Source organism: Plecotus auritus, assembly GCF_963455305.1.
Source record: "Plecotus auritus genome assembly, chromosome: 12".
NCBI lineage: Eukaryota > Metazoa > Chordata > Mammalia > Chiroptera > Vespertilionidae > Plecotus > Plecotus auritus.
The window spans coordinates 10,833,250-10,859,429 of NC_137778.1; the positions used below are offsets into that span (position 1 = coordinate 10,833,250).

At 39.6% G+C, this 26,180-nt stretch overlaps 1 protein-coding gene across 1 annotated transcript in view; it reads left to right on the forward strand.

Annotated features, from left to right (window-relative positions):
• Window positions 1-13,789, forward strand: part of LOC308237247 (complement receptor type 1-like) — a gene marked incomplete at both ends in the record, with an annotated part of 18,441 nt that extends 4,652 nt beyond the window's left edge. Inside the window, 8 exons of the mRNA XM_080647801.1 lie at window positions 3,101-3,186; window positions 4,887-5,279; window positions 5,873-6,049; window positions 6,135-6,237; window positions 7,191-7,276; window positions 10,454-10,681; window positions 12,908-13,087; window positions 13,686-13,789. Of these exons, the coding sequence (XP_080503927.1) occupies window positions 3,101-3,186; window positions 4,887-5,279; window positions 5,873-6,049; window positions 6,135-6,237; window positions 7,191-7,276; window positions 10,454-10,681; window positions 12,908-13,087; window positions 13,686-13,789 (1,357 nt within the window). The remainder of the gene's footprint in view (window positions 1-3,100; window positions 3,187-4,886; window positions 5,280-5,872; window positions 6,050-6,134; window positions 6,238-7,190; window positions 7,277-10,453; window positions 10,682-12,907; window positions 13,088-13,685) is intronic.
• Between the last annotated feature and the right edge of the window lie 12,391 nt (window positions 13,790-26,180).

Consider the following 26,180-nt stretch of genomic DNA (forward strand, 5'->3'; position numbering starts at 1 on the left):
CTTGCCTCTGCCAACTTGTGGGAGCCTCAGGCCTTCCTTGGCAGTGGCAGCATCACTCCCATATCTGCCTCTGTTTTCCCACGGCTATCTTCCCTCTGTATCTGTGTCTCTACATAGCATGTCTCCTCTCTGGGTGGACCTATGTTCAAACTTCTCCCTTTTTATAAGGATGTCAGTCCTATTGGATTAGGACTGCCCTATTGACCTCATCTTGACTCCATTACATCTGCAAAGACCCTATTTCCAAATAAGGTCACATTCATGGGGACTTCAACGTATCTTTCGGAGGAACGCTATTCAACCCTATAGCAGAGCCCCCTGTGAAAACGTCAGTCATAAAGTGTTTACTGGTCAGGGGTCCTGTCCTTGGTGCTTACCCTTGCTCAGCGTACAGTGGACCCTTGATCATGTTCTCTGTGTGAGCAGCGGAGCCCATTAGGGAATCTGGGCTACACTCGAGCCAGGACAAGCACTGAAAAATCACTTGTGGTCACTGATATATGTATTCGCCACCTTAGGCCTCACAGACCACAGTACCTATAATCTGACAAAGTAAAATTAGAATAATCTAAACACTTCTCTCCTTCTATGAGCTCTTTAAAGTACAATCAATACATTTTCTGACTGTACCTTCTTCATGTTGCTTTACTAAATGGAAGTGGACTGTCTATGGTAGGCGTCCTCAAACTACGGCCCGCGAGCCACATGTGGCCCGCCGAGAACATTTATCCGGCCCGCCAGGTGCTGCTGCCTGTCCTGCTTAGCAGCCGACTTGTTCCGGGCCCACAGTGCGCATAGGAATTTGTTCATAGTTGTTTTTTTTTTAACTATAGTCCGGCCCTCCAACGGTCTGAGGGACAGTGAACTGGCCCCCTGTTTAAAAAGTTTGAGGACCCCTGGTCTATGGTATGAACCAGCAAACCATTGAGCTTATGATAAGCCTCAGGAAATAGTGTAAAAGAGACCAATCTGAAAAATCAGAAAGAATTTCCCCTTCAGTTACTTCCAAGAGTTAGGGGAAACGTGTAGACAATATCCTGTTTAAATTTTTCACAAGATTCAGTTGCACACTGCTTTTGTAAAACTAGTTGGAAATTGGGAATGTTTGCACATGAATGAAAAGCAAAATTGTCAAACTAAAAAAAAAAATCTGTGATAAACACACTGAATTTGTAGAAAATTAAAGCAGAAAGTAAGAAAAAATTAACCCAACTCTTCCAGAAATTAATGGAAAAGAATAAAGAAAAATACAAAAGAGAAGCTATGTTTATACAGACAGAATGAGGATTAAAAATACAGGGAACAGAAACTCCCAAAGGGAGAATAATAAGCCATACCTTAGCCATCATTAGGGAAATGTCTGTATTCAGGAATAGAGATTTGACTTTGGGTGGCAAACACACAATGCAATATACAGATGATTCATTATAGAATTGTACACTTGAAACTGATATAATTTTATTAACCAATATCACCCCTATAAAATTATTTAAAAAATATAAATAAGAGCATGTTTCTAAAACTTTAAGAATTCAGAAATGAAATTAACAAACTATACAACCTGCAAAAGAAATGGATGCATATTGGATAACAGTGATCCTTCGCATCACTAAATTGCAGGAAGTAGTGTTTTTAATGAGCCAAGATAGTATTCATATCTAGAGGCTTTAAATATATATTGAAGGAAAAAAATTACACTACTTAAGTACACATTCTGGGAAGAGAAAAATATAAATCCAGGCAATCCAGAAATAAATTTTTAAAAAGGGAAAATGACACAGTACAAAAGTACTACCAGTGAGGTAGAAAATTTGAAAAAACAAATTTTAAAAAATCATGGCGAAATATTTTCAACAGTTATGAAACTAAATACAATGACAGAACTAAGTGTTCAAAAGTGAAACTTTGCAATGTAATAATAATTTAATAACAATCTCTAAAGTCATAAAATGTATCCATAAAACCAGAAAATGGTAGAAAGTAAGACAAGATAAACTAGACTTATATTACACAGGGAATGGGTAAACTATATATATTTTGACATTAAAATTGAGAAAATAGGCTTAAATATATGTGCTGTGTAAATACACTATATATGGCCCTAACTGGTTTGGCTCAGTGGATAGAGCATCAGCCTGCGGACTGAAAGGTCCTGGATTCGATTCCGGTCAAGGGCATGTACCTTGGTCACGGGCACATCCCCAGTAGGAGGTGTGCAGGAGGCAGCTAATCGATGTTTCTCTTTCATCAATGTTTCTAGCTCTCTATCCCTCTCCCTTCCTCTCTGTAAAAAATCAATAAAATATATTTTTTAAAAAATACAGTATATATGCACATGAAATGAAATTTCTAGTGGAATAAAATTGGATAATAATTAACTTCCCAATTAATAGAACACCTAAAAGAGGTTCAACTATCTGGTTCATATACTGTAGAAAATAAGAAGGAGGAAAAGGGGATAGTAAGGAATGTATCTGTCTATTCTGCCAAAATAAGTCCCTCCTGTCTGAGGCAGATGTGTTTTATTCATTGCTGCATCTTCATCTTCGGACACTATGAAACCAGTAGTCTAACTAATGATGACAAAAGCAAGATCAAAAACACCATTCAATTCAGTAAATCTAAATGGTTTCATCTTCCTATTGAAAGACAAAGGCTTCTAAATGGGGTTAAAAGCATCAAATATGGTATTTACAAGAAACTTGCCTAAATTAAAATTACATAGCAGTGTTCATTATATGTGTATATCAGGAAAATGCAAACAAAGTTTAAAATGGCAATAATAATATGATAATAAAACAGGATTTAAAAAATTATCAAACAGGTCTACAAGAGGATTATTTTATTTTGGTCCTCATACAATCCACAATGAAGCCAAAAATTAAGAAGCAGAGTATTGCCATGAGGAATTAAAGATGAACTATCCCTTTCAATAGTCAGAGGGTAGGAAAAAGAAATGAGAAAACCCAGATAGAACAGGTGGAGTTTGGGCTAGTCCTTAGGCTTCTCCCAGATTGTACTCTGGCGAATCTGCCACGTATGCATGCTGTGAGGAAGCTAATGGGAGGTGCATGGAATAATTTTCACTTTTTGCCTTTAGGTATCAACTCATTGGTCACTCATCTGCCAAATGTATCATCTCAATTAATACTGCCATTTGGGATACAGAGCCACCACTCTGTCAACGTGAGTTAACATCGCTTCCCGTCTAGCCCACCCGTTAATCCTAGCAGTGTGCCCAAACGGGAGTGAGATGATCCTTTGGAAATTAGGAAAAAAATACTATTTCTGAATATATTTAGTTTTATTTTGTGCTTTAAAATTTTCTGTTTTTAAAACACTTAATACATCAGTATTTTGCATATGCGCATTGTTTCCAACTCAATAAGTACACATATATTAGGAAAAATAAAGGAACAAAGCATGTGTTCTGCAAGAAAAAGTTTAAAATATGCCAGAATGCATTAGCCAAGAAAGGCAGCTCTTCCAAATGGAATCAGATAGAACAGTCTTACACTGAAATATTATTAAGCCAACAAAGATATTTTAGAAAAAATATGGTATGTACGTATATTAAAAATTATACATTAAACAGTTAACAGTGTTTCTTTCTAGATAATAGATTTAAAGGTATTTTTTATTTATTTCATAAATTTTCTGCAGGAAAATATCATCTGAAATATTTTCTTAAAAGTAAAAATAAATAAGTGTGCCTACTATAAGGTAGAAATGATAGAATGATTTTGTATGCTCGGGAATGCTTTAAAATGCCTAGGAGTTATCTGATACTTGGATATTAGATTATATTTGTCTATAAAATTATCTGTGCTTCCTATCTTTTTAGGAGTAGCATTTTTGATACATTTTCCACTTCTATATTCTACCGTTTCCTGAGTCAATATTGGCAAAAATATCTATATCTCTAATATTCACATTGTCTAAATTTTTAGCATAGGCTAGTCACTAGCACATATATTCAGTTATTTTTATTACTTCCGAATCCATGATTATTGTGCCATGTGCAATATTGCATATTTTTTGTTAGGTGGGCCAGAACTTTTTGTGCTTATTTATTTGATAAAGATGCTATATGTATGCTACATCATATTACTTAGCAGTAGAATATAGCTGAATTACTTCTATAGCAAGAGAACTGGATTAAGAATAGTGAAGGAACATAAAAGTTCTTACATAACATGAGAAGCATGTGGACTGTATATGGACATTTATCGAACTAATGTTCATGGAGAAGAGCAGGAGCCATTATATTGTGATTACCGAATCTACAGTTGTGCATAAAGTCTATATGTTAGAAGATTCGACAAGAGCCCAAGTGTTGTGAATATTCGTATTTGGTAATTTGGTTTTTTAAAAACTGGTTACTAACATTTATAATTTAACTAGAGACCCGGTGCACAAAAAATTTGTGCACTCTGGGGGGTCCCTCAGCCCGGACTATGCCCTCTCGCAGTCTGGGACCCCTCAGGGAATGCTCCCCAGGGGATAGGGCTTAAACTGGCACTCAGACATCTCTCTGGAAGCCTGGGAACCCTCGGGGGATGTCCAACTGATGGCTTAGGCCCACTTCCCACAGATGGATATCCTTAGTGCTGCCAAGGAGGCAGGAGAGGCTCCTGCCACTGCCGCTGTGCTCGCAGCTGTTAGTCCAGCTTGTGGCTGAGCAGAGCTCCCCCTGTGGGAGCGCACTGACCACCAGGGGGCAGCTCCTGCATTGAACATCTGCCCCCTGGTGGTCAGTGAGCATCATAGCCACTGATCATTCCTGGTGTTCTGCCATTAGGGTCAATTTGCATATTACCCTTTTATTATATAGGATATAACTTTAAGAAATTGAGGTTTTATTTAACTTGCCATCTCTTCTCCAGATATTCATTGTAAGCCACCACCAACCATCGCCAACGGAGGTTTCTTTAGCAACAGCAAAGACTATTTTCCATACGGAATAGTGGTGAGCTATCACTGCAATACTGAGAACAGAAAAGAAAAGTTTGAACTCGTGGGCGAGAAGTCCATATATTGCACCAGCAAAGATCAAGTGGGCCTCTGGAGCGGCCCCGCCCCTCAGTGCATCGTACCTAATAAATGCACGCCTCCGCACGTTGAGAATGGAATAAGGGAGTCTGAGAACAGGAGCTTGTTCTCCTTAAATGAAATCGTGAGCTTTAGGTGTCAGCCTGGCTTTGTCATGAAAGGCCCCTCCAGGGTGCGCTGCCAGGCCCAAAACACATGGGAGCCCCAGTTGCCCAGCTGCTCTCCGGGTGAGTCTGACCGAGGCTTCGAGGGGGCCTGCAGGTGCCGGGAGCTGTGGGAGGACCCCGCGTTTAGTGTTTGTTCTGGGAGGGAGACGTGTGGTGAGCAGTGTGAGTAAATTTTCTAGGGGTGAAGCATGAAGCGTGAAAGGAAGAAGGGGTGTGGGTGCCCGCACTCCTGTGGGTGTGGCTTCATCCTGAGAAGCTAGAGCATCATTCATCAGGGAAGGGGACATTTGGGGTGCTCCTATTGAGCAGTTCTCAGGGCAAAGCACCAGCTCCCAGTCAGAGAGAAAAAGGATGTGAGCCTTCTGGTCAGCTGTGTAATGAGTACTCTCTGTGCAGCATCTCATCGACCCTTTACAGTCCTCCTTGGAAAGGGGGCTATTCTCTGACCCATCTGACTGTGAAGTTAGCTTGGTCTTTCAGAGGTTGAAGAAACCGTCCAAATCACGTGCCAGGAATAGAATGCACGTATGTCAGGCCCTCTGTTAGACCAGAACCCCTCTACTTAGGAGTTTCTGACTCCTTGGCTGAGTTAAGATTTAGCAAAGAATATTCCCCCATAACTGACAGGGACGTTGTGCCTGTTCTCCCCCCAGTTTGTCGGCGGCCTCCAGAAATCCTGCATGGCAGGCACACCCCCAGCGACAAGGACAGCTTTTCCCCTGGGCAGGAAGTGCTCTACAGCTGTGAGCCCGGCTATGGCCTCAGAGGGGCTGCCTCTCTGCGCTGTACGCCCCAGGGAGACTGGAGCCCAGCCGCCCCCACGTGCGCAGGTGCCTACACTCACTCTCATCCTTTTGGCAGATGAATGTCTTTGCACCTCACATGGCAGTCTCACTCCTCATTTATTTTCTTTAGTGAAATCATGTGCTGCCTTCCAGGACCAACTTCCTAATGGCCGTGTGCTCTTTCCACTTAACTTCGAGCTTGGAGCAAGAGTGTCCTTCGTTTGTGATGAGGGGTGAGTGTGACCTGGATAGGCCCCTCTGGACAGGGTACATTCATTATTGGGGTTAACAATTCTAAGGATTCCTTGACAGTCATTTAGTAACAGTCATTCAATGAAGATCTGGAGGCAATTCAGGAGACGAATGTTCTGAAAATAAACCAGATGTTTTAGGATAATTATGCTCTAAGGAATCCTGTCCTCTTTTCTTCTTTTTTTTCTGGTTAATTTGGCTCTGCTCTTCAATAATCCAGATATGCCATAAGTGTCATTTGGGAATATTCCAAGTGTATTGGCACAAAGTACAGTCTCTGATATCTTCCCTCATGTTCTATGATTTGCCAACCTGAATCAGGAGCTGTTTCCTTCTGGTCCGTTAAGAAAAGAAAATGAGCCGAAACCGGTTTGGCTCAGTGGATAGAGCGTCAGCCTGCGGACTGAAGGGTCCTGGGTTCGATTCGGTCAAGGGCATGTACCTTGGTTGCGGGCACATCCCCGTTAGGGGGTGTGCAGGAGGCAGCTGACCGATGTTTCTAACTCTCTATCCCTCTCCCTTCCTCTCTGTAAAAAAATCAATAAAATATATTTTAGAAAAAAGAAAAGAAAATGCTACATTTCGTATTAGAGGAAAAAGTTCCTCCTGGTGACAAAAAGGGCGCTATCAGAGAGCAGTCAGGGGAAGATGACCTTCTGGAGGCCTGGGGCCAGATGAAGAAAAGGCCGGCCTGTGTTTTTTTGTTCCTTCTTTGGTACAGGACTTTTACTCAGTAAGTGGAAGCTACCATTTTTCAAAATGTTTTGCTTTCTGAGCCTTTATCCCAAGAAACCAAAGGAGCTGAGCTTTTTCACCAGCGATTTAACTGAGGGATTAAGTTGTATTTTAGCAGAAGGGAAGAAGCTGAGATCTAAGCATGAAGGGACGAGAGAAAGGGTACGCTCACCCAGTCACTCCTGCTTTTGTCCCTTAGGTTTCGTTTACAGGGAAGTTCTACTAGTCACTGTGTCATGGTTGGAGCGAAGAGCCTCTGGAATAGCAGCGCTCCTGTGTGTGAACGTGAGTAGAAGGAATTTGTGCTCAGCTCTGAATATTCCTCCTCCTTCTTCTTTTCACTTTTTCTTTTCATTTTCTTACCGAGATTTTGCCCCATGAGATTAGCAAGTGTCTGCTTCTCTGTTTATCTTCATTTTTGATAGAAATATTTCTTTGTAGATTAGTTAAAAAGAATGCTTTTGGGGGAAAATAAACCTGAGCAACACGTGTTTTGGGTACCATCCAAAAATATTTAGTAGCATACTATGTGCTATAAATGGGGAGAAATGCTTTGTAGATGGAGAGAAATTTGTGCCCTGAAGTTCTGTCAAATTTTCCCTTTTTTCCTGGCAAAAGTGATAGTCACATTTCAGCTTTTCTATCCTTTTCTAAATCACCTATTCATCCATATATTATTTTTTAGCACTTACTATGGCCAAACAGTCTTCTAGATACCAGGAGTATGCCTGTAAACAAGATACACTAGGTCCCTGCCCCCATATTGTCTATATTCTTGGATAGGAAGAAATATTTTAAAAAATAACAAGTAGACAAGGAGACACATGGATAAGTAAGTTCAAATAATACTAAGTGTTACTAAAGGGAAAAACAACAAGGTAATGAGTAGAATAGTTATGGGAATGGGAATAAGGAATGCCAGAAAAAAAGAATAAAGTTTCAATTTTAAATTAGGTAATTAAGGAAGTCCTTAATGAAGAAGTAACATTTAAGCATTGGCAGCTATTAGTTGATGCCAATGTGAATTACATAGAGGAAGAACTTTCCATTCAGATGAACAGGAACTGCAAAGAAAGGCCCAAGGCAGATATTTTCTTGGAATTTCCTTTAAAAAGCCTGTTCCAAAATTTTCTTGGAAGCTTATGTAGCTAGTGTAGAGTGAACAGCTGAGGGGCCAAAAAGTCAGGTATAGCCAAGGAAATACAAACTAGGAAGCTACTGTAAAAATCTAAGTACAAACTAGGAAGCTACTGTCAAAATCTAATCAGAAATGTTAGCCCAGAATAGCAGTGGGAGAGGTGATTAAGAAGTGCTCAAATTCTGGATGCATTCGGAAGGTAGAAATGACAGAATGTGCTGGTGGTTTACACATAGAGATTAAAATAGAGAATAAATGAGGTCACCTAGTGAGTGAATGTGTCCATAGAGCAAATGCATGGGCCATGCCTTGGAAATCCAACATTGAGAACTCAGAAAGATGAGGAGTCAGTAGAAGAGATGAAGAAGCAGCTGGTGCATTAAGAGAAGAACCAGGAGGATGAGGGTATCTTTGGAAGCCCAGTGGAGAAATTATTTTAAGAAGATGAGACCAAGCAACTCTTTCAAATTCCACAGAGAGGTCAAATAAGATGAGGACAGAAAATTATCAGTGCGTTTAGTGACTTGGAGGTAATGGGTGACCTTGACAAAAGCAGTTTTAGTAGAGTTGTGGGAGCATATGCTTGATTGGGATGGGTTCAAGGAAGAACGAAGGGGAGGAACGAAAGGTCACAGGCAACATCTTAAAGGAGCTCTAATATAAAGGAGTAGAGAAATGGAACTGCAGAGGGAAGTGGAATTAAGAAAGTTATTTTTTGTTTGTTTTTAAGATGACAGAAATATAGTGTGTTAAATACAGAAACATAGTGTGTTAATACAAAAACACTACCAATATATCCAGTCTGTCCATTTATTTTTTCACTAAATCAAACAGAATATTGCTTCATCTTCTGATCATAACTATTGAAAAATACATGTTTATAATGGAATTTTCCATGTGAGTACTCTGCTTTAAAATTATTTGGACTTCTTGTACTGATTTATATAATGAATCTTGATAATTAGGTCTTTCATATTTGGAAGTCACCTATTAGAAAATCTTAACTTTCTGAAAGTATAGTTAAGAAGCATGAAAAAAAAAAAGAAAAAAAATACTCTCATCAATCCAAAGATATACTTAAAATTGCTTACTAAAGTGTAAATGTTGATTAAGCTATTCCACTCTGAGATTAGTGTGTGTTTTTTAATATGTTTTTATTGATTTTAGAGAGAGGGTGGGAGAGATAGAAACATCATGATGAAAGAGAATCATTGATAGGTTGCCTCCTGCACACCCCCTACTGGGGATGGAGCCCACAAGCATGGCATGTGCTCTTACCAGAAATTGAACTGTGACCTCCTGGTTCATAGGTCAATTCTCAACCCCTGAGCCACACAGGCCAGGTGGGATTAGTTTATCCATGATCCTATCAAGTTGCAGTATCCTCTTCCCAAATACAGATCAAATCAGAAGGGGAAAGGAGCTTCTCCAGATAGTTATACTCAAAACAAATAAAATCTGTAAGAACTAGTAAGTATCTCAAAAGTCCTATCATTTCTGAGCCTTTTGGAGCATGCACAGGAGTATGGAGGATGTTTCATTTCATTGTGACATTACTGTCACCATTCATTTTGTTTTTTAGAATAACAGCCTCAAGTCATCAAGAAAGATTAAATCACTGATAGAGAAGTAGTAAATGTATAATATATTTGGAAAGATTTCTCTAGGATGAAAGTCCTTGATGTTAAAAGAGCTTGTCTGTTTTGTGCTTAAAATGGTACTTGATATATAGTAAATGCTCAAAAACGTGCTTGTTAAATTAATGGACAATTTTTTTTAATTAAATTGGTGATTTTCTTGTTAAGGTGGTTAAGATTTTTTTTTTTTTTTTTTACTTTAAATGAATAAGCTCTCAATTATCCAGAAGTCTTAACTTTCTGAAGAGTTCAGGATGCTAAAACCCCTTTTGGACTTCTGTAATAAGCATTGATTTAGGTTACTTTTTTAAACATTTTATTTTACTGTTTAAAGTATTATAAATAGTAGTACATATGACTCCTTTTTTTCCCCATTGCCCTCCCCCTGGCCTCCCTTACCGCCCCCCGACACATGACCTCACCCCCCCCCCAGTGTCTTGTGTCCATTGGTTATGCTTATATGAATGCACACAAGTTGATTTAGGTGTCTTATCATTTAGCTGCATCTCAGCAGAGGATTTGATAATTAGTCCTCTTGATAATATATTTATTTTACAGTCCATATGCTCCCTAAGAGCTTAATTGTTCTTTAATTGGCAATGTAGTCATCGCATCATACCTGTAGAATCAAGTCAGATTAAAATGTAAACATTTTAAAATAATTTATGGCTCTTATCTTCTTTCTAGAAATCTTTTGTCCAGATCCCCCTGCTATCCTTAATGGAAACCACACAGGAACTTCTCTGAGAGACTTTCCCTATGGAACAGAAATATCTTATACATGTGACTCCCACCCAGACAGAGGGTTGACCTTCAATCTCATTGGGGAGAGCACCATCCGCTGCACAAATGACAATCAAGGGAACGGGATCTGGAGCGGCCCTGCCCCTCGCTGTGAACTTTCTGTTCCTCTTGGTCAGTACCCACCTGCATATACCCTAAGTGGGTTCAGAATATCTGTACCAGAACTTTCTTATTTCTATAGTAATATTACAGTGTTTGCTTGTGAGTTTAACTGTCATAAGTGGAAGTGTCAAATTACATGCCATCGCTGAAACAGATGGTTCCAGCAGTGCCAAGCTATGACTGAGAAGGGAAGATGCTAATAACTCATCTTGCTGGTTAAGTAGTGAGGAGAGTAGGGGAAGAGGAGAAAGGGAAAGGGTGGAGAGAAGACAGTAAGCACTTCCTGTGTAAATCAGGAAGAAAAATATGTTCATTGGAGAGGACAGGAAAACAACTGCCTATGCCAGCTGTCGGCAAACTCATTAGTCAACAGAGCCAAATATCAACAGTACAACAATTGAAATTTCTTTTGAGAGCCAAATTTTTTAAACTTAAACTTCTTCTAACGCCACTTCTTTAAAATAGACTCACCCAGGCCGTGGTATTTTGTGGAAGAGCCACACTCAAGGGGCCAAAGAGCCGCATGTGGCTCACGAGCTGCAGTTTGCCGACCACTGGCCTATGCACACTAACCAATATCAGGATAACTGATAAAGCACCCTCTACAAGGTCATGGGCATGCAAAGGATAAAACTGGCAATATAGATAGTATTTAGCTAAGGCTTTAGCTAGACTTATGCTGAATAGGTTAAGTCACAAAATAAACTCACTATACCTTTGTGTCTTAAAGACCTCAACTCAAAGTTCACCCATTTGTCAGCTCACCTAAGGGCCCATCTTAATCTGTCCTTGAACTCTTCCGTTCATTCTGGGAGTGAGAAGAGGCAAGGAAAGATCAGCTCAAGGAAAATAGTACAAAAAGGAAGAGGCTATTTCTAAGGACTGGAGAAGATGGCCTGGTACATGAGGCCTGACTTGAGGCCTTCCTAAGAATGAAACCTGGAGTAGACTCCGTGCAGCGCCAGCCTTGGAATACCACTTCCCCTGCAGGGAAGCCTTGAGAGAAGAGCAATCCAATGAGAAAAGGCCACACATGATGAAAAGTATTTAGCCTTTCTTTGATCTCTCTCACCCTCCAATTGGGTGTTGTATATCTCAATCTTATGATATTTCTTTAAATGCAGATGCCTGGACCCCAGCCAGGCCCACTGAACTGGCAAACAGAAGCAGTCTCCTGCAAAGAAGAGACAGTTGAGTTCAGACTCTATTTCAAACATGCAGCACACAATATACCCTCTCATAGAGAAGACATAGCTTCTGAGAGGATGCTGCTTAATGGCTTAATCTATTTGTCCTTGACCTAAATGTCTGTTTAGCATCAGTATGAGAATAGTCTATTGGTTTCCTAGGGCTGCCATAACAAATTACCTCAAACTAGGTGGCTTAAAAAAATAAAAAGTTGTTCTTTCATGGATAATGGGGCTAGAAGTCTGAAGTCAAGGTGTTGGCAGGGCCCCAATCCTTCCTATGGCTCTAGAGGAGAATCCTTCTTTGCTTCTTCCAGCTTCTTATGGCTCCTGGTTTGTGGGCTCATCACTCTGACCCCTGCCTCTGTCTTCACATGGCCTATTCCGCTCTGTCTCTGTGTCTCCAATCTCCCTTTCTTTTATCAGTACACCACCAGTCATTGACTTTAGGACCACCCTGGAAGCATAGGATAATCTCATTTCACTATCATTACCTTAATTATATCTGAAAATACCCCTATTTCAAATGAGTTTCCATTAGAGATTCTGGATGGATGTATCTTTAGGGGAAAAGATACATCCATCATTCAACCCACTACAAGTGGTGACTGCTCTTTAGTGCCAGAGGGGCAACTTATGATGAGCATCCTGGGAAAGAGGCAGGGAGGAATAGAATGAGATGGTAAAATATGTCTTGATATACAAGGGTACATTAACACCAATAAATGAGGATATGAATGGTTAACTCTAGGTTAACTCTAGACATTCTGTTAGGAGGTCTGACATGTGAAACCATTAGCTAAATGTCTTGCTTTGGTGAAATAAGAGGAGAAAGTTCAGAAAGGTAAATAGTCTTTAAGTGGCAAAATTTTTTGATGAGTAGATGTTGTTGGAAAGCACCATCCTAAGGTAACTTCAAAAAAAGAAAATATTTGCCATTATGATAAGTCTCTGTTTATGTGCTCATATATCAACTTTATTGGAGAGAAAGAACAGTTGAGTGGAAGTCTCATTGCTCACTTGATATTCCTGTGGCTTTGGTCTCCAGGTTACTGTAAAGCTCCAGAACGATTTCTATTTGCCAAGCCTACAACCCTAACTGATGAGTCTGAGTTTCCAATTGGGACATCTTTGAGCTACAAATGCTCCCCTGGGTATTTTGAGAATATGTTCTCTATCACCTGCTTAGAAAATTTGGTTTGGTCAAATGTGGAAGATGTCTGTAGACGTGAGTAACCCTGTCCTGGAAACTACGTTCTGTATGTCAAAGCATCTATGGGATCTGGTTTAATTTGTTTTGATTTTGAAGGTGAGATATCTAAGTTGGCCCAAGATATTAAAATGGAGGGTGGACTTGTAAGTCACCCCTTTTTATTGTCTGGCTTTCTGCAGCTTGACCAGATATTCATTTCATGGGAAAGACCCCCACTAAAGGAATTGTAGGAAAACTTTCCATTCACTGGAGGGAAGCTTTGATGGTAGGAATGAATGAAAAAGGAACACCAAAGAAAATTATATGGGTCACAGTGTAGCTAACTAAGATGAAGGGAAGTCCCAAATTATGAAGCGTTTGGTTTAGGCGGGTGGGATGAGAAAACCATTCTTTAGCCATGAATGGCTTTTATTGAGAGATGCAAGGTAGTCCTTTAAAAGAGGTGCTCGGTAGCTACTTGATTCTAAGGTCGTATGGTGAGTATCCTCAAAGTGGCAGTTCCGTGGGAAAATCACAAATATATAGGCTAAGCGTGCTACACTCCAGTCAGAATCTTACATCAAATGTAAATTTAACTCTACACCTAGTCCCAAATTCTGCTGCTTTCTCATAGGAAAATCATGTGGATCTCCACTAAAACCTTTCAATGGCATGGTGCAAATAAACACAGATACTTACTTTGGATCAACAGTTAATTATTCGTGTAATGAAGGGTGAGTTGAGAGCACTCTCTTTGGAATATGAGTTCCAGAACCGCGATGTCCATCTCTGTCCCAGTCTTAGAGAGGCAGACTAGACGACTGCCCCCTGTACTTCAAGAAGTAAGCAATAGGGAGTTCTAAACAGAGATGGTAGCTTGAACATGGGCACATGACCAAAGGGATCTAAAAGAGGAGGAGGAATCTGTATCTGTATTATAAACCAGGGAGGGCACCATGCCCTTGCCGAACGTAGTCCATGTGAAACCTGGTAAGATAGCCACTGGATAAAAAGGACCAGCCTGCCGAGTCAGTAGAAGGATAAATTCTAGTTGAACCATGGCCAGTGGTCAGCAAACTCATTAGTCAACAGAGCCGAATATCAACAGTACAACGATAGAAATTTCTTTTGAGAGCCAAATTGTTTAAACTTAAACTTCTTCTAACGCCACTTCTTCAAAATAGACTAGCCCAGGCCGTGGTATTTTGTGGAAGAGCCACACTCAAGGGGCCAAAGAGCCGCATGTGGCTCATGAGCCGCAGTTTGCCGACCACTGACATGCAATCATTCTTAACTGAGGTCGGTGAGTATGGTAGCTGAGTTGGAGAACCCTAAAAAGGGGGGTGGGAGGGTAAATCATATATAATATCAGTGCTGGGAAACATAAGCATTCAAATGCACACAGTGTAGGGACACAAATGGAATTTTTGCTCTTGAATTTTCTTTGGGCAAGTAACTGAGCTAGAAGCCGTTGCCTCAACTTAGAGTGAGCAATTAAAGAAAGTATATTAATTTTTAGTTCCACAATAAATTTAGAGGAAACAAGGTATCTAAATATATCACATCTTTCTGCATAAACTGCCCTTGGTGATCAGTCCCATCCTGTCCTACTCAAGTAGAATCTGTGAATTGTACCTATGATCCAGCAATTTTAAACTAGGATAACATTCACCCCTGCTCACTTTGTCTGAAGCCTGGAGATTTTAACAAATTTCCATACAATCTCTTCACCAGTTCTTTCTCACCTCCCATTGTGAATAAGCCTAGAGCTCTTTCATTCATGAATGAAACAAAACACCATGAATACAAGGGAAGGAAGATAGAGCAATTAAAAATAAGAGACATTTCTTGCAGAAATCAGAGAATTTATTCCTCTACAAATCAGTGTACTCCAATAAATATGGGAATGAACTCTAAAACAGGATACTAGAAATCTCTCATATCTGTTTGTAACATAGGACCTCTGAAACAGTATGAGGATTTAATAATCTGATATCAGTAAAGTTTATATATGAGGAAACACACAGTAGTCTAAAAAAGCAACAATAATCAAAGATTGAATTCTAAGAAAAAGAAACCAAACAGATCATGAGAAAACTGAATTAAATTCTCCAGAATAAATGAAAGACAACACTGGAAATTACACACACACACACACTCACACACATTTTCACACACATTGAAACATGAGAAAAAAAATTTAAAAAGCAAAAATTGGTGAAGTATCAATTAGCACAGAATGGAAGATACTTTCCCAGGTCAGCAAGAAAGAGATTAGATTGTTGGAATCCTAAGGCTTACTGAACAAATGCAGAATAAATGATAAGAGGCCCTTACCCTCTATGGAGAAAATTTATTACATTCAGATAGCAAAACAATTTGCAACTCTCCAGAGCTAAAATAAACAGGAAAAATATATATATTGCCATCAAATGTTTTTTCCACACACTAAATAGTAGGAATTAGTATTTTGAGGGAAAATATTGTGCTATAAAATATCTGTACTCAGCCAAGTAGCAGAAGTGTAGTTTCACATGACCAAGTACCCACAACATATACCAATTGGATATATTTCTTGAAAAAAGAATAATTCCCGTCCTAGATGTGTTTTCATATCTTCTATGCGAGTGTAGTACAATAACACTAGAAATTCATAAGCAAAAGTTAACTAAAATTCAAAGTTTTGGATTTTGATCAAAGAGAAAATTTGAATAGCCATTGCAGGTTACCTACAGCAAAGCAATGATGAATGATTATTGAGTGCAGTTTTCCCAAGCAGTCGACCAAGTGCTTCACATGAATTAACTTCATCTTTAAAATGACAATTAGGAGTGGGCATGGGCCAGTTAAAAACACAGGATTCTGTTACTAATAAGGAAGGGAAAAGGGGATGCTGGAAATACCTATAGTTTCTGCTCCAGATGGTTAACTGTCCTGATCATGTATCTTAAGTAATCAAGAGGCAAAGTGCTTAGCTGGTCAAGAAACTATCCCACTGTTACATGACATTGCATAAGACACCTTACCTTTCACTTAATCGAGGTTAGTCCTGCTGTACTTTGGAACACTTGACTAGCTTAGCAAGTATCCTTTGTGACATTCCTTGCAGTAACAGTATAGGGACATAATAAATAAAAAGAAGATACAATGTTCCAAAATTTGTGACCTATTTTGAATGGTTTTATGGCACAGTGGATGAATACCCCTGCTTTCCACCATTAAAGTATGAAAATGATTAACTGCTTCTTCTGGCTCTTCACTGAATCTTCAGCGTAAAACCATCATTCATTCCTTCAATCAACAAATATTTTTCGAGCACCCCGAGTTTAAATGTCTTTTGACTAGGGCCAGACTCTGCACATATTTCCATTAAGACATTTTCTGCCTTTGAGGAGTTCCTAATTGCCTTGACAGTACACATGGATTTAAAAAAACACACCTCAGTTTCCCTAAAGATAAGTTCAAAAATGTTCCATTATGAATAACACAGTTATTACATTGTATTCTGAGGGACTAGGAATGATGGATTAAAGAGGTAGGAATTTAAGCTTGTTCTTAGCAATAAACAACGGGTTTGCAGGTGGAAATGGGGTTTCTCCTTTGCGGTCTCCCACGTTTTAGTTTGTCCTATAATTTGTAAAATCCTCTTGGCATTATTTTCTCACGGTGATTTAAGTGGGAAACATGGGTAGAGTATAATCATTTTTCATCTTGTTTCTAGGTATCGACTCATTGGCTCCCCATCTGCTGTTTGTAACCTCTCAGGCAATAGTGTCACTTGGGATAAGGAGGCACCTGTTTGTGAAAGTGAGTGGAAATATTTTTCCCCATAATTCCCTCAAATTGACCCTGATTTGACCTGGTAGTTGCAAAGAAAAAATCTAATCCTTCGTGCACAGACTAGTCTTTGAGATATTTGAAAATTGGAGTCAATTGTTACATGGTTCTCCTGTTTTGCTTTTTGTTTTTAATTTTAAGAGGTCATTTATCTGAAACTGTGGGCTTGACCTCAGGTCAAACTGCCCTACTCTCCTACTTTTATAGTCAGTTTCTTCCCGAAAAAAAGATCATTCTCCTGTGAGTAAATTTAAAAGACGTTAGAGAAAATTAAACCCGCCTCTGCCAGCTTTTAATAGCACCCGACAATCCCAGGAAAGAGATACATTACTCTATTCCTCATTGTTCTTGCTTTGAACAACTAAAGAAAATACTATACTTCTTAACAATTCCCCCAAGCCCCTGGCCCTTTCTTCCTCCTTCGAATTCCTCCATGCTCAAACCCTAGTTGTATTTGTTCCTGATTAGCTGACTCAGTGTATTCAATGGGATGTTGTAAAGTGAACCTCCAAAACTTGGATGAACCTGGAAGTCTGAATACAAATGGATAGAGTGTTAAGGCTGTTAAGGAATCAGTATCACATGCAGAATTGATGTCAGTAAAAGCGAGCACAAACTTCTGGAAGGCTAGTGAGGAATAAATACAAAAGCCGTAATGCAATACCTTTTGACCTAACAATCCCATTTTCTAGAACATAATCATGGAATTTTCCTATGATTTTGGTCTAAAGACATTTAATGCAATTATACTTATAATTGTGGGAAATGTTAAGAATCTAAATGTTCAGCATGATTTGAAAATAGCTAATAGAAGAAACAAGGCTTATTAAAAATGATTATAAAATTTTAAGAAAGATGTAAGAAGAAATTAGAGGCTGAGATGCCTCATCCAAGTGGAAATAAACACTATATCTATTTACCAGCATGCCTGAATATTATCCAGCTATCAAATATGATGTTCTATAAAATATATATTCAATTATGTATGTATGCACACACATGCATGTGCATACATACATATCTGAAATGATATGCATTAAATTAAGAATATTTATTTTTGGATCATTATTATTTTCTTATTTTTGTTTGTCCATATTTTGTAAAATTCCTACAATGAATGTATTCATTATATTCATAAGTATTCACACACACATACATACATACAAACTAACTTTAGCTTTTAAAGATCCAAAGAAATGAATGAGAAATTATACAAGGTGCATCCTTAACCTGCCCATAATTTGAAATTCTCTGAAAAAGTATAAATTAGCAAGGTATTATCAGTTTACTATAAAAATTTTTCTAGGCCTAACACCTTTTGTAGGGGGTTATCTCTGATGAAAAATGTATCCACTTCTATGGTATTTTTAGGTCAATAAACAGTTAACTGCATCAATATTGGTTATATACACTGAGTAGCCAGATTATTATGATCTCTGAACGCATAATAATCTGGCCACTCAGTGTATATCCTATATAATAAAAGGCTAATATGCAAATTGTCCCCTCCATCAGGAGTTCAACCAGCAGGCAGGCTGGCCAACCGTCCATGTCCCCTCCCCCTGGCCAGGCTGGCCGGACCCTACCCATGCACGAATTCATGCACCAGGCCTCTAATATATATATATATACACTGAGTGGCCAGATTATCATGCATTCAGAGATCATAATAATCTGGCCACTCAGTGTATATGTCTGTTTATCCCCTCATTGATCTGAACTATTCATCTTGTTATTTAGTCCTGAGGAGGGGCTTCCCACATGTCCAGATTTTCCATGTGGGGAGAGTAATGAATAGGGAAGACATATCCCTGTTCTCATGGAGTTCACTTTTTTATTGATTTCAGAGAGGAAGGGAGAGGGAGAGAGAGATAGAAACATTAATGATGAGAGAGAATCGTTGATCCCCTACTAGGGATCGAGCCTGCAACCCAAGCATGTACCCTGACGTGGAATCGAAACCTGACCTCCTGCTTCATGGGTCCATGCTGAACCACTGAGCCACTCCAGCTGGGTATGGAGTTCATTTTCTACTTAGGAAGGCTGCCAATGAACAAGAAAATAAATAAACAAACATATAAAAATTGAATGCATAAAATATGTTAAAATTGATGTGTTATAAATTTTTTTAAAAAAACAGTGTTATATGATATATTTGTATGGTACAGGGAGGTGAGTCAATATTTGAAATGATGAGTTGAGGTGCCCTAAATTTTCAAACCACTTGCTTAAATAAAACATGATGAAGATTCAGAAACTGATAAATAGATAAAAGTGTTTTATACACCAGTGGTTGGCAAACTCATTAGTCAACAGAGCGGCAAACCGCGGCTTGCGAGCCACATGTGGCTCATGAGCCACAGTTTGCCGACCACTGTTATACACCAAGACATAACTGATTTAGCCTAATCTGTTTACTAAAGCAAAGAAAGACTTTTTAAAATACAGTTTTTTGATGATTGAAAAATATTCATTTTAATTTGGATTTTGATAAACTACCTTGCGAGAAATCTATTTGTTCATCTTATGTGATTATGGTGGAACTTTATGAGAACATTCCATATGTATAAAACTCAGATATTCATCAAACTCAACCTTCCCAACACACATAAAACTGAAAATAAATTTATAATTAAACTTTGGATAAACACAAACACAAATCAATTATTCTTTGATGTATTAAAGCCTTCACTTGTTTACTAGTATACATACAATTCTGATAAGCTTGGGTATCTCTTCCCCAATTTGTATCAGTTTAGAAGCATCAAATTACTTTTAGGGAGGGAATTGCTAGAAATAGGTACACTAACAGCAGGAAGAAATGACAGCTGATGTCTTGGAAGAAATAAAAAAGTGAAAGAAGAAGAAAGAAAAGGCTACCTGGTGTCTTTTAGTCTGACTGTAGGCATCAATGTATTCTGATGGCATTACAGTGTATTTGATGTGGGCACTGATCATAATGGTCTCAGACATCAAGAAACATTTACATCGGCTGCAAATGATAGTCCATATTTCATAAATTTCACCGAGATTTCCCTGGAGCTTCAGACATTTGAGAGCCAAAACCTTGTTTATCTTGTATTGCATTGTCAGCCCAAGACTCTTACTACGTCTGACATAAAGTAGGCCATCAAATGGTTACTGAAAAAAACACAAATTGACCTAACCGGTTTGGCTCAGTGGATAGAGCATCGGCCTGCAGACTGAAGGGTCCCGGGTTGGATTCTGGTCAAGGGCATGTACCTTGGTTGTGGGCACATCCCCAGTAGGGGGCGTGCAGGAGGCAGCTGATCCATGTTTCTCTCCCACTGATGTTTCTAACTCTCTATCCCTCTCCCTTCCTCTCTGTAAAATATCAATAAAATATATTTTTAAAAACCCACAAATTAATTACCTTTCAAATTGATTAAAATCTTAGCTGCCCAGAGGGTCTTTGGATGTTTGCAATAAACTGCAAGCTATGTCTCACCTTCCTCAGTTTCTTCTCTAAAAATGTTCTACATATATAAATTGCATCCACCTTAGTTATATTATCATAGAAAGAAATGTGTTTAGACCTGGCTGGTGTGGCTCAGTGGTTGAGCGTCGACCTATGAATCAGGTGGTCACAGTTGGATTCCTGGCCAGGGCACATGCCCGGGTTGTGGACTCAATCCCCAGTAAGGGGCGTGCAGGAGGCAGCCAATCAATAATTCTCTCTCATCATTGATGTTTCTGTCTCTCCCTCTCCCTTCCTCTCTGAAATCAATTTAAAAAATTTTTTTTCAAAATGGATTGTGTTTATAACACAGTCCCCAGGGTATCAATATTGTATAATCATTTTGATTGAAACTGTACTGGAACGTAACGCTCTTATCTTGTTTCTAGAAATCTTTTGTACAAATCCTCCAGCTATCCTTAATGGAAACCACACAGGAACTTCTCTGAGAGTCATTCCCTATGGAACAGAAATATCTTATACATGTGACTCCCACCCAAACAGAGGGATGACCTTCAGTCTCATTGGGGAGAGCACCATCCGCTGCACAAATGACAGTCAAGGGAACGGGATCTGGAGCGGCCCTGCCCCTCGCTGTGAACTTTCTGGTTCTCCTGGTCAGTACGTATTTCCCCACCTCCCATATGGATCAGTGTGTCTGGGCAAGAACCTCCATATTTCTATCATAACAGTTTGTGTTCCTCTGAATATCACTTTGTTGTGAATATCAGACACAGAAGCACCTGCCAGGAGAATAACAGATGGTTCTAGAGGTGCTGCACTGTGCCCCACCTGGTGGTATTCTGATGACCCTGCCCACTGGGGTGAGGAATGTAGGATGGTGAGGAGAGGAGGCAGTAGAGCGTGGAGAGAATCAGTGAGGCCCAAAGTGCATAGAGAATATTTTAAAACCAGTGGAAATATTTGGTTATGCCATCTCTATTACTAGTTATTCCATACTCTATAGATTGTGTGCAGAGCAAAATGTACATGTCGATGGCGTAATTTATTTCAAAATTGGTAATGCTCTAGAAGTAATTAGGCAAGTCCCGAAGAAGTTGTAGCCATTTGTGCTCCTCTTGTTACTTCTAAGAGTTCTGCTCAGCCCATGACTGCATTTTGTTGACCCTTCTTCTCGCCTTTAGGAAAAGGAAGTCAGGATGCCCTGGAGAAGTGAAGTGGGTGGTTGTGCCCTTGGCCTCTGTAGCTCAATCCTTTGCCATACATTTCTAGCTTTAAGTGACAGTACCTGGCAACCAGAAGCTCCTTTGTGGCTATGATTGTCCACACAAGCTCCGTCCTCCAGAGAGGACAGATGGCATTGACTGGGTAATTTGTAGGTGCCAGTGGTGTTTCTGTCTGGTGCAGTCTGCAGGTAGAGGACATACATGATCCTGTTTAAAGGCTGAGAAGTCTGTGTTTAGAGAATTAGTCTTCCCACTGACCCGCAAACATTTAGTGCCTTGAGACCTGCCTACCTAGGTCTTCATGTGGCTCTAAGAGTCAGAAATATTATTAGATGTGTTGGCGTGTTAAACATACTTCTATGTTTAACTGAAAGTCTTTTCTTGATCTTAGCATGCCCACCTCCACCCAAGATGCGCAATGGGCATCACACTAGAGGACATGTATCTCCTTATCTTCCTGGGATGATAGTGAACTACACCTGTGACCCAGGCTACCTGTTGGTGGGGAAAGCCTTCATTTTCTGTACATATGAGGGAAAATGGAGCCAAATTTACCATTATTGCAAAGGTAACTTCTTCTTACTGGGTTTTTTATGGGAGATTTCTGCATGAGGCTAATAAGATGGAGATCTTTTCTGAGAGGATGGTGAAATGAGTATCAATAGAGGAGAAGAAAAGCAGAACAAACAGTAGGAAGAGAGGCTGCACAAATATCCTTACCTCTACCAAATAACTAGGAAGAACAGAGGAATTTTCAGTGATATAACAGACATCAATCACTAATTTAAAATGCGTTCCAGGCCTTTTACTAATAAACGATTTCAGCTTTAAAGGACCACAGATGGTCCTCACACACACCCTTAGAAGGTCAATAAGAGACTAGAAGCACCTTGTTGTGAGGACAGTAGACGTGAGGTTGGAGCAGTTAGTTCTGGAATTGCTGGGTGCGGAGTCTCACTATAACTTCCAAGTGCAAAGGTAAAGAGTTTATTGCCTCTTACCTGCACCAAGTCCCAGGAATGATTTTTGTTATTCTGTCTATGTTTGCAAAAATGAAATATGACTTTAAATCCTTTCTTGGCAATATTCTGAAAAGCTACAAAATGTGGGATTAAAAATCATATTCTATGACTAGGCATGCTACTGAGATCTTTATAAAAGTGATGTGTGTTAGTCACCCAAAGAATCTGATGAGGTGGGATGATTATTCTTGCTGTCTTACCGGGGAGAAAATTGAGGTGTAGAGAGATCCAGTAACTAGCCTATGATCCTTAGCGCAGGAGTGATGGTGCTAGGATTGGACCCCAGCTCACCCCCTGCTTTCTAACTCTGCACTTTATACTATCTCCTTTTAAATGTGGCCTTTCACTTTTCAAAACTATAAGTTAAGGGCTTTTTGCTTTGCTTGTTTCTCTTCTATTCTTTCATTTTCAAGTACTATGTGATGTTAAGGATTAGTTAGTCTTATGGCTGCTGTGGTTACAGGACTTTATGGCCCTCCCTGACCTAAAAGTCTCAGAAATCCTCCTTGGCCTCCTGCCCCTCAATTTTAGAGACAGAGAAGAAGTGGCCCAACACAATAATGGCTAGTGACTCTGTTTTGGTTATTTGCCAGAAAGAATGGCACTTACAGAGTCCCTGTGGGTCTGCAGAAACCAAAACCTCACCCCTCCTTTTTTTAAAAAAAAAAAAAATTTTAAATGGATTTTCAGACAGAGAGGGAGTGAGAGGGAGAGAGCGAGAATCATCCATGTGAGAGCCAAACATCAAGCAATCAACCGCCTCCTGCATGCTCCCTGCCATGGATTGAGCCTGCAGCCTGGGCATGTGCCCTGTCAGTGCATGGGGTGACGCCCAACCAACTGAGCCACACCAGCCAGGGCTCCTCTTTGCTTTAGTTACATAAGAAGTATGAAGATTCAGGGAGTCATTCCAGGATTAACTATTCAGATTAGGACTCTGGGATAGTTGTCCTGAAAATAAAAGAATTGTATCCCATTCTCCTAGCGGCTGCTTTCTTTTCAATTACACAAAATTAATTTTTGTCTTAGTAACTGATCTCTTCAAACATGTCTTATTCATTCTCTATTGTTAGCCTTAGCAAAATTCTCCAGGAATCTTATTAAAAAGACAGTTTCTTAATCTCCATCCCCAAGAACTTTGATTCTGACATTTTGAGTTGGGGTCCACAGGTCTATTTTTAACAAACCCACTAGAATATTCTGGTATAGAATGACCACAGACCATACTGTGAGAATTAGCATTTTACCTGGTTGGGTTTTACAAAGGAAAAAGGAAATTGGACTTTTACAACTGAAAAACAGGCTTTGCTTAAATTGAAGAAGTTGTTGCTGGGCAGAGCAAGACAGCAAAGTAAGGTTGAGCTAAATGAGATAAATTAAGTTGAAAATTGATATTTTAAATTCAGAATCATGATTTACTAATGTCTTTGTTCTATGTATAGAAATGAGCCAGAAACAGGCATTTAATCAAGAGGCAAAAAAAGCAGTATTTGTTGCGTTCCTAGAGAGAGTTCATGTGATCTTCCTATTTCCTGTGGTATGACTCAGGTGCATCTAGGCTAGAGTATGCTTATCCTAACTCCTCATCTTTCCACACCGTTTCAGTTTCAGAGTTGTTCACAATTAAAAGTGGATTACAGTACATTCCATATTCCTAGGAAAATAAAGTTTGAGAATCTTAAATCATAAGATGTTTAGGGAGGGGATATCAATTTTTCTTGATTGAAAACATGACCCATCTTTGCTGAAGGGAAAATAGGTTTGGGGGTCATAGGTCTTTCTATTATGGTAATTACAACTAAAGTTATCAATAAAATACCAGTTTCCTTCTGATTTTTCTAATTTCAGAGGTAAAATGTAGCCTCCCGGAGTCTACGAATGGAATCTGGAAGGAGTTGGACATGAGCCAAGAATTTCGATATAGAGATAATGTCACCTTGGAGTGTAAAGATGGATATACTCTGGAAGGCAGTCCCCGGAGCCAGTGCCAGGCAGATAACACATGGGACCCTCCTCTGGCCACATGTACTAGTACATCTGGTAAGTGCAAGAGCAGGTACAAGGAATGTAGGCCCTCCCCAGTCATGCACTGTTCATTCATTCATCTGTACTGGCATCAGATGTGGTGTGATTGTTACGGCATCGAATGTGGTAGCGCTAAGGAGTGCAAGAGGAGCTCCTAATTCTTCTCCAAAAGCCCTTGGCAATGGGAGTCAAGCCAGCCTTGCTCTCTTCACAGTTCTCAATCCATTCATCTTTCCTTGGGGACCTCCCTGAGCCTTTTTTGTATGCATCACTCTTGTTGCACGCATCCCACAGTAATGACTCATTTATAGCCCGGGGCCTTAAACGTCAAGAGCCCATTAGAGATAGAGCAGGCCTTCAAGAATTTCAGCATGAGTCAGGAAACACCTTCCAGGTTGCTGAGACCAGCTGTTCCGTCTCCCTCACTGCTGGAGGCTATAGGACTCTAAACTGGTCAAACTACATCAGCAGATTTAGAAATCAGGTGTCATTGAGCTCTATGGATAACTAGAGAGAAAAGTCTAAACCAGCCGTGGGCAAACTACGGCCCACGGGCCGGATCTGGCCCATTCGGCTGTTCTATCCGGCCCTCGGAGCCGAAAGAGCGGAGGGTTCTCTTGCTCTCCCCTCCGCTCCTTTACTTTGAATTTATATTAGTTCACACAAACACTCCATCCATGCTTTTGTTCCGGCCCTCCGGTCCAGTTTAAGAACCCATTGTGGCCCTTGAGTCAAAAAGTTTGCCCACCCCTGACCCTGAACTTGTACACATCAAAGAGCTGATGAGCAAAATTAGCAATGAATAACTTCTTAATCTAAGTCAGTGCTAGGCCTCCCTCACCCATTCTTGTGATTCTTATTTGTAGCAGTGCATACCAAGATTGTTCAAGATGTGTTTTATTTATTTATTTGTTTGTTTGTTTATTTGTTTGTTTGTTTGTTTGTTTTATTGATATCAGAGAGGAAGGGAGAGGGAGAGAGAGACAGAAACATCAATGATGAGAGAATCATTGACTGGCTGCCTCCTACACTCCCACTACTGGGGATGGAGCCTGCAACCTGGGCATGTACCCTTGACCGGAATTGAACCTGGGACCCTTCAGTCTGCAGGTTAATGCTCTGTCCACTGAGCCAAACCAGATAAGGCGTTCACGATGTTTTTTATAGTTAATCCCTTGAATGTGCTAGTTAATCTGACTTACAAATGATATTTCCAAATTATAAACTCGCCTTAATATCAAATTATATTCACTGTGGCTAAAAGCTCACTGCCTGGCTGGCTCAATGAATGCCTTTAGAGGGTTCAAAGATGTGGCCATGAAATACAGAAAATTCCCATGATGGAGGGCCACCCTACCAGACATTAAAATAAATATAAAGCCACAATACATAAATCTCTTTAAAGCAGCACAAAATTGACTCCTTTTTATAAGTTAAACAGAATAGATATTAATAAAATAAAGGTTATTATAATAAAAGTATTTTACAGATGAAATATACCAGAGACGATAAAGATGATCAAATAACATAGGTAGCGTTAAACAATTTTAGAACCTTCCTTTTTATCTTACAAGAGGTAC